General features: G+C 34.8%; 1 protein-coding gene across 6 annotated transcripts in view; it reads left to right on the plus strand.

Moving 5' to 3' along the window:
* zip (myosin heavy chain 10) overlaps positions 1-12097 on the plus strand; it is a 352102-nt gene that overhangs the window by 236595 nt on the left and 103410 nt on the right. For all 6 annotated transcript variants that reach the window (XR_011332669.1, XM_069828865.1, XM_069828869.1 and 3 more), the window contains exon 3: positions 3205-3335. Coding sequence is in view for 5 of the 6 variants with exons in the window: in XM_069828865.1 (XP_069684966.1) it covers positions 3205-3335 (131 nt within the window). In the remaining variant the exon portion in view is untranslated. The remainder of the gene's footprint in view (positions 1-3204; positions 3336-12097) is intronic.

Consider the following 12097-nt stretch of genomic DNA (forward strand, 5'->3'; position numbering starts at 1 on the left):
ACTGAGTCTGCAGGAATAAAATATTAAATTCTTGCCTTAGTAGCCAACATTTTTTAGGGTTATGCTACTGATCTGACAAGGCACTGTTGTATTTAAAAGCTCCTTTGCAGATTAAAAACCTTATTTGATTTAAAAAAAAAGGCAGTCTCATAAAATGTGTTTTCGCTCTTATTTCTCAGAAACATGTACATTTCGCATTTGTACTCAATTTCGCAGTTTATCACGGATTTGAAAACTACAATAATACACTTTTAAACATACATTTACTTATTTTTACAGTATTTTGACACATTTCGCATTTGTCGTGATTGCGAAAATCTACCAATTATACTTACGACTTTAGTTAGTAAATGCTCTAAACTTCAATTAACCAAATCGCGTGTTGCAATGAAACGCCATATTTGTTTACCTGTTTTGGTACTAGAAGGTAACAGTCGACACACTCTTGGAATCCTATGTTAAGGGCAGTGGCCCTACGAAAATAAACAATCGGCGCGTGGCGAGATGCTCGAGATCGTGCGAATGTTAATCGTTCAAAACAAAATGTACTCGTATATGATTTGGAAAAAATGATTGTATTGAAACTTGTACCGGGGATTAAAAAAGTGACAGGAGATTCATACTGCGATGATTATTTAGCGTGTGAGTGAAATTAAGGTGATAATGTTATCTAATATTAATTTCACCCTCGAACACGTTATAAGTGTCACTATTGGAAAGTAAGAAAATAAAATTATCGTATTTCGACGGATGTATTTATTTTTAATTTCTGGATAAGGGTGATAATTTTGCATACATAATTTTTACACAGCAGTACTATTGAATATTGTATAGGCTAGTATTTTACATTATGAAGACAGTTGCACATTTTAAACTTTAAACAAATCTGAAAATTTTGTACATCATATCTACATCAGAAATGAGCTTAAGTCCTTGGGCAGTACGTTTCTGTATATATATATATATATATATATATATATATATATATATATATATATATATATATATTCCACTTTTCTCACTTTTTTTACAGCAGTCCGTGTATTTTTAATGACAGGTTCACTGATAGAACAATGCGAGAAGCTCTGCAACGAACGACTGTTTGTCGCCAAAGTAGAAGTGTACGATAAAAAGTTACGAGTCGCATAAAAATTGTCCTAACCTAAGGCCTAAGAAAGTACGAACAAGGTTATGAGATGTCTGGCGACGTTTCTGGCGCGTCTCGTGGCGGTTATTGAGAAATGTTAAGTAAAATGATTTTCTTTTAGATCATTTATATGTACAGATTTTATTCTCTCCATGTGGCAAAATACATATTGGCCGCCATGGGAAGTTTATTAAAAGAAAACCGACGTGTAAACCAGACTGGTTCTAGTTTTCGTTTTATTATGCTACTGTTCAGTCTGGAATGGAGACGGAAGTGTTGTGGTTTGTGCGGTGACCAGTGTGCAGTGAAGCCAGTTCCTGTAGATAAAAAGTACCGGAGGAAGATAGGTTACTGGACCTCCAAAGTTGTGGAAAAGCTAAGGCACTCTTGTAATCAGAAATTGTTTGCATTTTGGTACATGCTTATTTCTATATCCCAAGTATTTTACGTCAGAAATAATAATAATAATAATAATAATAATAATAATTTACAATGGCATTTGCCATATTATGAGAAATATTTTAATAAAATAGGAAATGTAGGGTAAAGGTTGGTAATAACGTGATAGAGTAATATCGTGATACTGTGTTTGAGATCTTATCATAGTTTTACTGAGTGAAAGAAGGACCGGTTTTGTGCAGCAACTTGTCCACAAACAATCCCTTAATATGTTGACTCAAAAAATCGGTCTTTGTCTCGCTCAGTAAAATTGTTATACATTTTAAAACAAACTATCCTGATACAGTATTACTCTTATCACGATACTACCAACCCTATTTTTCATAGTACCGAACATTTATAGTTCCTAATGTGTGTTGTACTTAACTGAACAGTGAATAATAGTGTGCTGTTAGTAATAGATGAAAATAGCGATTAATAACTGATTATAAAAGTTAGATCAGATGGGTACATTCTAGGAAAGAAGTTAAAAAGAAATGGCGTTGATAACCAAGGATCTGATGAAATGCAAGGTATGTGAAAAATGAAAATAGAAAACATGTCACTTTATTGATTCATCCAGAAATGTAACATGTTCCCTTCAGTCTTACTTTCAATATGGCTTAGCGAAAACTCAAGATGTTCCGAAGATGACACTTTCTCATACGTTTTACAGGTTTCGCAACAGTTAATTTCGTTATAGATTGAGATCTATACGTTAAATTTACAAAAAAAATAAGTTCCTGAAATACTGTAAACCCGAAGTGAACCTCTGTTAGAAAGAGTGGGTGAAGAAAGAATAATGCTGAAACTGATCAGGAAGAGAAAAAAAAGTTCGGGGCAGAAGAAAATATCAGATGATAGAAGTATTATAACGTATTTGATTTTTCGTAAGCATGAAAAATAATTGTACTTTTCTATAAATTCTAATTGAAATGCATAAGAATAGTTGTTCTTTAAATCTGAAATTTCGCTAAAGAGAACTGCAAAACGTAACAATGAAATCTCGACCAGATGCTCGCACTATCTTTTGTTTCTGTGTTTACCTTTTCTGTCTCTTAATTTGGAGAGCGCTACAGTCGGAAAATTTCAACCAGCCGTAGAAGTTTGGAGACTTATTTCAAAGGCCAAATGCCTCGATACTTCCTGTGGATTTAGGTTTTCACAGACTTACCTCCGGGATCCTTGGTGAAACAGAACATGGCAGAAATTCAAATGCTTACTGTAACAAGACTATGAGCCACAGTCGAATACTAATGTTATTAGTAAATAGGTCGTACACCAGTATGATTGTATGCACTTAACCAGCCCTGGGCTTAAGTTATTAATATCGACATTTTATTAATATCATCTTTAGATGGGAAATATTGAATTTTATGTTGACTTTTTTCACTTCTGAGATGATATAAAGTAGCTTTAATTAACAGAAATAGATTTGTCCCTCTGTCATTGTGGATGAGGAAATTGTTCAGCTCACATTCTTTGAAAGATGGCAATCCTAATTAAGAGTGAATGTAGAACGAATCATAGTGCCCAGTCTATGATATCATATAGTGATTAGGCAGTTTAATATTTCATTGCGTTATTTGTAACTCGAGCAATTTTTTTTTTCTCTTTAGATCGCGAGGATCAGTCCATCCTTTGCACAGGAGAGTCCGGTGCTGGAAAGACAGAGAACACCAAGAAGGTGATCCAGTATCTAGCCTATGTTGCAGCTTCGAAACCCAAGAGCTCTCTCTCACCCCATACGGTAAGTTGATTTTTTGTAATCCTGTTTATCCACTCGTTTTTATGTAGCATATACTAGTTTTGTAGACTTAAGTATGGTACGAGATTTTTGGATCGTTGCACCATGTCATAGAAGCCGAAAAATCGAACGTTTTGATATGCACTTTGGTTTTATCTTCATTAAAAGAACTTTTATTCTAAAAATAACATTTTTTTAATCTGATGTCAAAAGGCCTGGATGCAACGGATAGATATTTTTTTCCAAAACAAGGAAATAATACGTCCGAAACGTCGTTTATTATTTCTGTAGCTATGACCCAATACAACTACTCAGAAGCCTCGTACCAGATCTTACGTTGTTATATTGGTAAGGGGATGGTACAATGAAATTCTTGAAAATATACATAATGGAAGTTAATATCATTCTCACTTTAATATAGTAATTTTAACAGTAATGCTCAGAACTTCTTAAAAATAAAATTGTCTGGGATGAATGGAATATTCTCACTCACTTTTCCGGCACCAGTTTTCCCCACGTTTTAATTTTCCCATTCATTTTTTTTAAATACGGTAGTTACCTTGCCCCCTTCCGCCCAAAAATGTTAGGAAAAAACTACATATGCTGTATATTATCTTCACTTATAACTACGCGTGGGTGCGATCATCTGTCGAAAGGTGCATAGCATTATTATGCTTCATATCTTCATGTGAGTGCAATTACCTGTTGGAAGATGCATAGCTTTATTATTCTGCATATCTTTACGTAGAACTACGTGTGGGTGTGTTTGTTTACCTGTCGGCAGGTGTACACAAAGAGAACAAGGGGAATACAGGGAGAACAGGAGGAAAACGAGTAGAATAAGAGGAATACAAGGAGAACTAGAGGATTACAACGAAAAAACAAGGAGAACGGGGAATACAAAGAAAGTAATACGAGGAGAACAAGGGGAATAATACAAGGAAAGAAGGTGAATACAAGGACAACGAGCTGAATGTGGGACATTTTCGCGATATTGTCAGCTCGCTCAGACTCAACTTGCAGCGGCCGTTCATATCTCGTTGATGCAATATGGCAATCAGCGGAACTCGAACCCGGAGCGCCTGAGTTACAAGCTGGTGATTGAGAACACTCAGCTATTGAAGAGATGAATTTTGGTGTAATTAAAATATTGTGATGTTGATGGAAAATCGGAGAACCCCGGGAAGAACTGTCGTCCGATATTATCCACCGCAGTCAGCGTTGGGGGGTCAAATTCGAGCTTATACGTAACTCTGAGCCTGGTCTTTAGTATTGTGCTGTCGGAGAGTCACGATTGTAAATCTTAATCCTTTGGTCGTTGGTTGAGAACTCTCGACGTCACACGACGAATTTTGTCTTGTAAAATTTAAGCGAAAACACCATGCATTACTCAGCAGCCTTCTCTTGAGGCTTGGTACAACCCTATTCTGCCCTTTCTGCTTTCTCATCGAAAGCATGCAGGACATCCCCCTTCTTTTGTATGATAATTTCGTAATTGATTTTGTATCTAATGCAGTTGCGTTGCACTCTCCCTTGCAGCCGTTGTAGCTTTCCTTCCCTGTATCGCGACAATAATACTGTCGTTGGAGGCGAATTTTCTCTCTGCTTGCGCTAAAACAATTTGGGATCCAGACTTTTTTAATTCCTGTAATATTTCTGCGCCCCGATGCCTGTTTCACAATTTTAAATTACAAATTAACAATTTACATACATATCACTCCGCAAACTCTGTTACACAATGTAATCAGCTAAAGAAATTTACAAATGGGATCATGCATTACGCAGTGTCACTAATGACAGTTTTCGAAAAATCGTCAAGGAACAAAGCTAAAGTTACCATATTTAACATTATCAGTGGATAGAGTATGTTGTATGTGGGCCCTATTATTATCCTAAAATATAGGCCTAATACATATGCACGGTAAAATAGATTTTAACAATATAAAAAGTAAATATCGCCAAGAAACATTTTGAAATCTTCAGATTTCGCTATATTGGCGACGCTAAAGTTTGGTGACGTGATCAGTCGATTATTAGGTTACTAATGAGAATACGATTGCAGTTTTGATAGAGAAAGGGAGGAAGAGGATATTTGCACACTAAAGGCTTAAAAACTCCCTGAATGTCAGCTATTGCATGGAAATGACACCCAGTATCCATCCAGCTGAAAGCAATACAGAGTTCCCCCCCCCCCCCTCAGTTTTTCCCTGTCGGATTTGACTATGTTGTCCTTTATCTTTCCTACATTACTTTCATTGAATTTAGACTCATTTCAAACCTTTCATTATGCTCACATAGTAATATGAATGTGTTGTTATTGACCGAAAAATATTACGCCTGTTTTGATTAATTTAAACATCTTCATCTGAATCACTAGAACTGCTGCTGTGTAACATCCCAGTTTCTTTAGTTTAACTTTTAATGGAGTCTAGTTACCCACGAAATGAATTTAATTTGCGTTTATTTCCTTCAAAGGTATAAAGGTATAATTTGTTGCACTGTTAAACTTTGCAGACCTAAAAGTATTTATGGAAAATGTATTAGCATTACCAAGTAAAATTTACATATTTGAAGACTGGACAAAAAAAGGCTGTAAGTGTCAATATTTTTGAAAATCAGTTTTTAAGGAGTCTATGACCCTGGCTCAATCTACTAAGAAAAATGACGTCCCATTGTAATTTTATTTAGGCCCTAGCTTCTCCCATAGAGTGCAAAACGTATGAGATTACATTACCAATTGCACAAGAAAGCTCTGTTTTCTGCGGTTTGTCTCTTTGGCACTTACAACCTTTTTCTATGTCCAGTCTTCATTTATAAAATTACTCCTTCGTTGTGAAACAACACTTTTAAAAGATCAGTCGAAAGATCCAGACGAAATCTGTATTTTTTTTTATTTGGTTACTCCCTTGCCGATTATTATGATTGTGGATAAGAAATAGAGAAGGAAATAGATGAAGAAAAGATTAGAAAAGAGATGACAAAATGAAAGAAGAGATTAGACAATGAAGAGGAGAATAGATAAATAGAAGAATATACTGAACTCTGGTACGGGAGTACGAAGTTATTTGTTGTCATTTTGAAGTGCTAAAAGACTTGTGACCCCTGATAATGTAATTTGAAATGAGGGAGATCATCAAAGCTACTCCGAAGTTGAGGACATGTAATTGAATTCTGCCCGACTCCGTTGTCAGACCGTGTGGTTTCTTTAATTGAGATAAAAGCATTGCATTACTACAAGTGATCTTGCGCAAACCTTTATTATATACCACACACGGTCCATGCTGTCTACAGTCTTGGGATCTGTCTTTGATTACGGTGCTAGTTTATGAATTAAAGGTAGGTTTTGATGACGATTTTAGGAAATTCTTAATTATAGAATTCAGCATTTTATAGCGTTTTTGAGTGGAATTTTTTTTATGGAAAGTTTGGTGGTAGAAATTCTGTGTCATCAATGTGTTAACGGGCGCATTTTCTAAATGTTTAGTTAAAATTATTGAAAATAATAAGTAAAGGAGCACATGAAATTCCAGTGATTTGTGAAAATTAAGAAACGTGCCAAAACATATGCGATTTTATCCTGACCATCTTTTTAATCACAATCACCCCTTCGCTGTAAATGAACACTGGATCTAAAGATATCGCATAGGTTACCAATATTCTACTACCAACACTAGACAAATTAGTTGAAAACTCGAGATAATGGCACAGGTAACAACAAAGATGGTATCACGGTATGAGGTACGTAACAGTCCTGTGCTATTCATACCTTAAAATCTGACACGGAGGTGTGACCAAACTACAGTATTCGGGAAAAAAAAAATGTAAGAACCTCTGTATGACGAAGCGTTATATAGATTATGATTTTTTTTTACAAAAAAAAAAGCGCAAAACGTGTCATAAAATGTAATTTCGTTCTTATTTTCCAGAAACACATATACGTTCCGCATTTCATATTCAATTTCGATTTTTATCGCGGATTGTATTGTATTATTATACATTTCATGTCAGCAGTTACATTCGTGTAATGTGGACCTCACAATTTAATCGCGGATTAAAAAAACTACACTAATATACTAATATACCTAACAATCTTTTAACATACTTATTTTAACAGCACTCGATACATTTCACATGTATCGTGATTGCGAAAATCCTTTGTGTAATTGCAAGTATACTCCCATACCTAGATACAGCACTGTAGAAATATTTCGAAGCACAGCTAGAAACTATTTAACACCTCCAGAAATGGCAAGAAGTTGTTAGTTGAATATGTTGTATACTGTCTGTGTAAAAAGATACTGATGCATACCGGAGTTACGATTATAGAAAACTCCTAGTCTCATGGACCTTATAATGAGGAGAAATGTGATGAGAACCATGCTGCGACTATCTTTTACCTTTGGGAATGATTTTGTACTAGGCTGGACTTTGGAGCCGTTCCAAAAATCATGGAAAGATGTAAAAAACCTCATCATTTGTCATTCTGTCTGAGCAATCGAGATAACACCTCAAGTGGGATTTTGAACTTGTCTGTTGATATTTCTTACCGATCATTTATCACTTTGGTAACAAATTGGAGCAGACACTTCAAAATACTTGGGACATCGAAATGGATCCCCTCAGGAAAGTTATAGGAAAAAGAAAAACAAGAATGAAGGTTGTAATAATGATGTTTAGCGAGCAGTGTAATATAAAATAAATGAGTGACAACACGCGTAATGGAATGGAATAATAACAAAAATGGGATGAGATCGTTAAAAGAAATCGCCTACTATGAAGATATGTTGTAGCAAGTCTAGAAAAGGTGTAGTATTTTGTTTATGCTCGCCCATGCCGAAATGTAGTAATTATACACCTGGTAGTAGCCCTTTAATGGACCTCATTAAAGTACACCTATTCATTAAAGTTCAGGTTTTCCACCAATCAGAAAGCACCATTGTAGCAACATGAAAGCGCCAGTATCGATTATTCTCGGATATGCAATCGAAAGACAACTAGCGAAAGGTCTCGGAGGCTGGAAATCCAATATTGTCGTAGAAGGTTATGTTCTGTTACTATAATAATTAGCGTTAATTGTAAATAATATTCAAATAAATTCAATTTGTCATCTCGTTTTTCAATGTCTAAATCAATTTCCAGGTTATTATCAAGATTTAATGTTCATTTTACTCTCTAGATTATATCAAGGTCAATGACATTTGTCAGATAAAAGATAAGAATAATATGAATACTTATGAATAATTTCAAGTTAGAAATATGGTCGAGCATAAAAAGTCGTATGAAACTTGCCTATAATGGTAATTAAGACGCTCGTATGAAAATTATGAAACTCGCTTGCGCTCGTTTCATAAACATACTCCCGTCTTAATTACTACCATTATAGGCTCGTTGCATAATGTACTATTAGAGTACTGCAGTTGATAACCTAATTAAAACTAGAGGAACACATACTGCTTTCCGCGTGGTTTTGAACACAAGTTCTTGCAGTTCTAAGTCTTCGCTCTACTGACAGAGTCATATCGTCTTCTGTGTGTTTAGTGTATATCATACTCTTATATGTGAATTCTTTTATTTTGATTTAACCTTCGTTAAGTTGACTAGGTTTATGGAACAGTGTGTCACTATTCATATTTCCACAATGGCAAGTCTGTTTTGAAACCTTCCACAATGTATTACTTGTAGGCAGCATTTGAGGTGCAGCTGGGTTGTACTTTGCAAATAAATGATCTGAATAGTCTGATAGTGCGGAGGGAGCTATAACTAATGAACTCTATGTTCTTGTAACAAAATTGTGATTAGATTTGTTTATAGAACAAAAACTAAATGTATATAGATAAATAATGCATCGTACATCTTATGCACTTCTAAAAAAATAGGGTCTATATATTTATTTTTATTTATTTATTATGACTTATGGAAAAGTAGATACACAGGCTGGAAGGCCCATCAAAACACCTTCTTCACATTAATTTAATTTATAATTATAGATGATTCACATGGACAGCAGTTATAAAGTAGGTACTAATATATGCAACTTATTAGCAATAGAAGTAAAAGAAATGAAAACATGAAAGAGATGTTGCTTATTATGACTCAAAAATCAGAAATTTAATGACTCGATAATAAATTGCAGGGCCAAAACAAGAAAAAAGTCTTGATATTTGTCTCGACCTTGAGATATTAAATACCAAATTTCTTTTATATATATTAGAAGGGATATAAAATGGAACTAGTTTGAGTATTTCAGCGGAATCAGTATTTCATATTTTTCTGAGAAATATCATCGAGTAAGTCGTTCTTGTGTCATTGAGCATATGGGAACCAAAAATTCATCTCAATATTCTAGTTGGGAACTGGAATGGACAAAGTATTTTGATTATCTTATAATATAGGAACCTAAGGAATTTATTCTGTATCAACTCGATAGAATGAACGTTTTTGCAACGAGGATTCCAAATAATTATAGCATCATATTCCACTTGCTTTTAACCAGGTGTAGGCGTAACTTAAAAACAAATGGTTGCTTGAATAATTTCGAATTACAAATCCAAGTGATTTGTAAGCAGAAGTAGTAATTATTAAAATGTGGGGTGTGAAAGTTAAATTAATCTCAAATTCGATACCTAAATTAATTACCTTTTAATTTAAACAAACCATACACGCACACTATCCACAATATCCGCTTGCAAGTTGCTACAAGTTAACATTCACACGAGGAAAGTGGTGGAATGAAGTTGATCACGTGACAGGACAGTGGACACAAAAGTTGACGAGTCGTCAACTCCAATTCTGCTTGACCGCCACGTCACAACTTGACTGTCTCGACCATATCACACGGGGAAAGTCGAAGGAAAGTCGAGTTGCTTTAAGCACTTAACTCTTCTAAACTATCCCCGTGTGAATTGGCCTTTACGGATAACATTTAGGTTTTGTTATAGTGAAGTGTTAAAATAAAAGAAATTGTCATAAATGAAGATTTAAGGCCAGTTATTTATTTCTTTGCTTTATTGTATTGATAAATGATAGTTCATACTTTGAATTATTACAAGTGAAATTTGGAAGAGAAAAAGTCAGTTTCTACTCGTTGATAAGGAAGACTGAAATAACTGATGTATCTTCATTATGAAGTTTAACTTCATATAATTGACAGTTTTTTTTTTTTTTTTTTCTTATTTGAGTTTGTTTTACTGGGTACAAAACGTTATTTTGCTCACGTACAACATAATTGAATCTGGAAAGTAAATATTCTTCTCCGGCCGAGTCAGAATTCCATCATAATATTCAAGAAGTTAATCACCTGTTTGACTGAGGTTATAAAACTCAAGATAATTGGAAAGAGTTTCATGTTTCCTTTCAGAAATGTAAATTCAGTTCGACACAGCTATTATGTAGTTACTGCCCTAAATGAGTTGTAAATGTTATGCGTAGGTACACGACATGTTTCGAATAAGTAAAGTAAGTTCTGTGCATACAGCCTGCATTTCATGCACCTAGTAATGAATGATTTTTGTGTTGTAATGAGGCAATTTGTACAGAATTTATGTTAGCCGCGATTGCTTGACGTTCGAAATTAAAATAGTTCTAGAATTGTCTTTGTGTAATATAAAATAAATGAGTGACAACACACAACATGCCTAATAGAATGGAATAATAATAATAATAACGGGATGGGATCGTTAAAGGAAATTGCCTACTATGAAGATATGTTGTAGTAAGTCCAGAAAAAGTATAGTATTTTGTTTAGAGGACTGCAGTTGATAACCTAATTAAAACTAGAACACATACTGCTTTCCGCGTGGTCTTGAACACAGGTTCTCCAGTTTTAAGTCTTCGCTCTATTGACAGAGTCAGATCATCTTTTGTGTGTTTAGTGTAATCATACTCTTGTGAATTCGTTAAGTTGTCTAGGCTTATGGAACAGTGTGTCACTATTCATGTTTTACAGCGTTGATGATTACTAGATCTCAGATTTTAGGTCAAATGCCTATTTTTTTCTAAAGTGATAAACTAAAACTAGTTAAATATCTTCACGTTTTGTATAAAATATGAACGTTTGGAAGCTACTACTACTACTACTACTACTACTACTACTACTACTACTACTACTACTACTACTACTACTACTACTACTACTACTACTACTACCGTTTTACTACTACTGCCACTATTGTTATTAGAACTATGACTACTGCTATTACTAATACTGCTGCTGCTATTGCTGTTACTATTACTAGGCCTACTACCACAACCGCTATTACTAATGTCAATACTACCGCTATCACTACTACGACTGCTACTACTGCTGCTACCGTTTTACTACTACTGCCACTATTATTAGAACTACGACTGCTGCTACTACAACTATTGCTACTACTACTACTGCTACTACTACCACTACTTTTATTACTACTACTGCTATTACTACTAATATTAATACTACCGCTATCACTAATATTACTGCTAATACTACTGCTGCTACTGCATTGCTACTACTGCCACTACTGTTATTAGAACTACTGCTATTACTACTACCACCACTACTACTGCTATTACTACTACTATCATTACTGCTATTACTACTACTACTACTACTACTACTACTACTACTACTACTAGTACAGTCCACATCTGTGGAATAATAATTAGCGCATCTGGCCGCGAAACCAGGTGGCCCGGGTTCGATTCCCGGTCGGGGCAAGTTACCTGGTTGAGTTTTTTTTTTCCGGGGTTTCACTCAACTCAATATGAGCAAATGCTGGATAACT

The sequence above is a fragment of the Periplaneta americana genome, chromosome 6, assembly GCF_040183065.1.
Source record: "Periplaneta americana isolate PAMFEO1 chromosome 6, P.americana_PAMFEO1_priV1, whole genome shotgun sequence".
NCBI classification, from domain to species: domain Eukaryota; kingdom Metazoa; phylum Arthropoda; class Insecta; order Blattodea; family Blattidae; genus Periplaneta; species Periplaneta americana.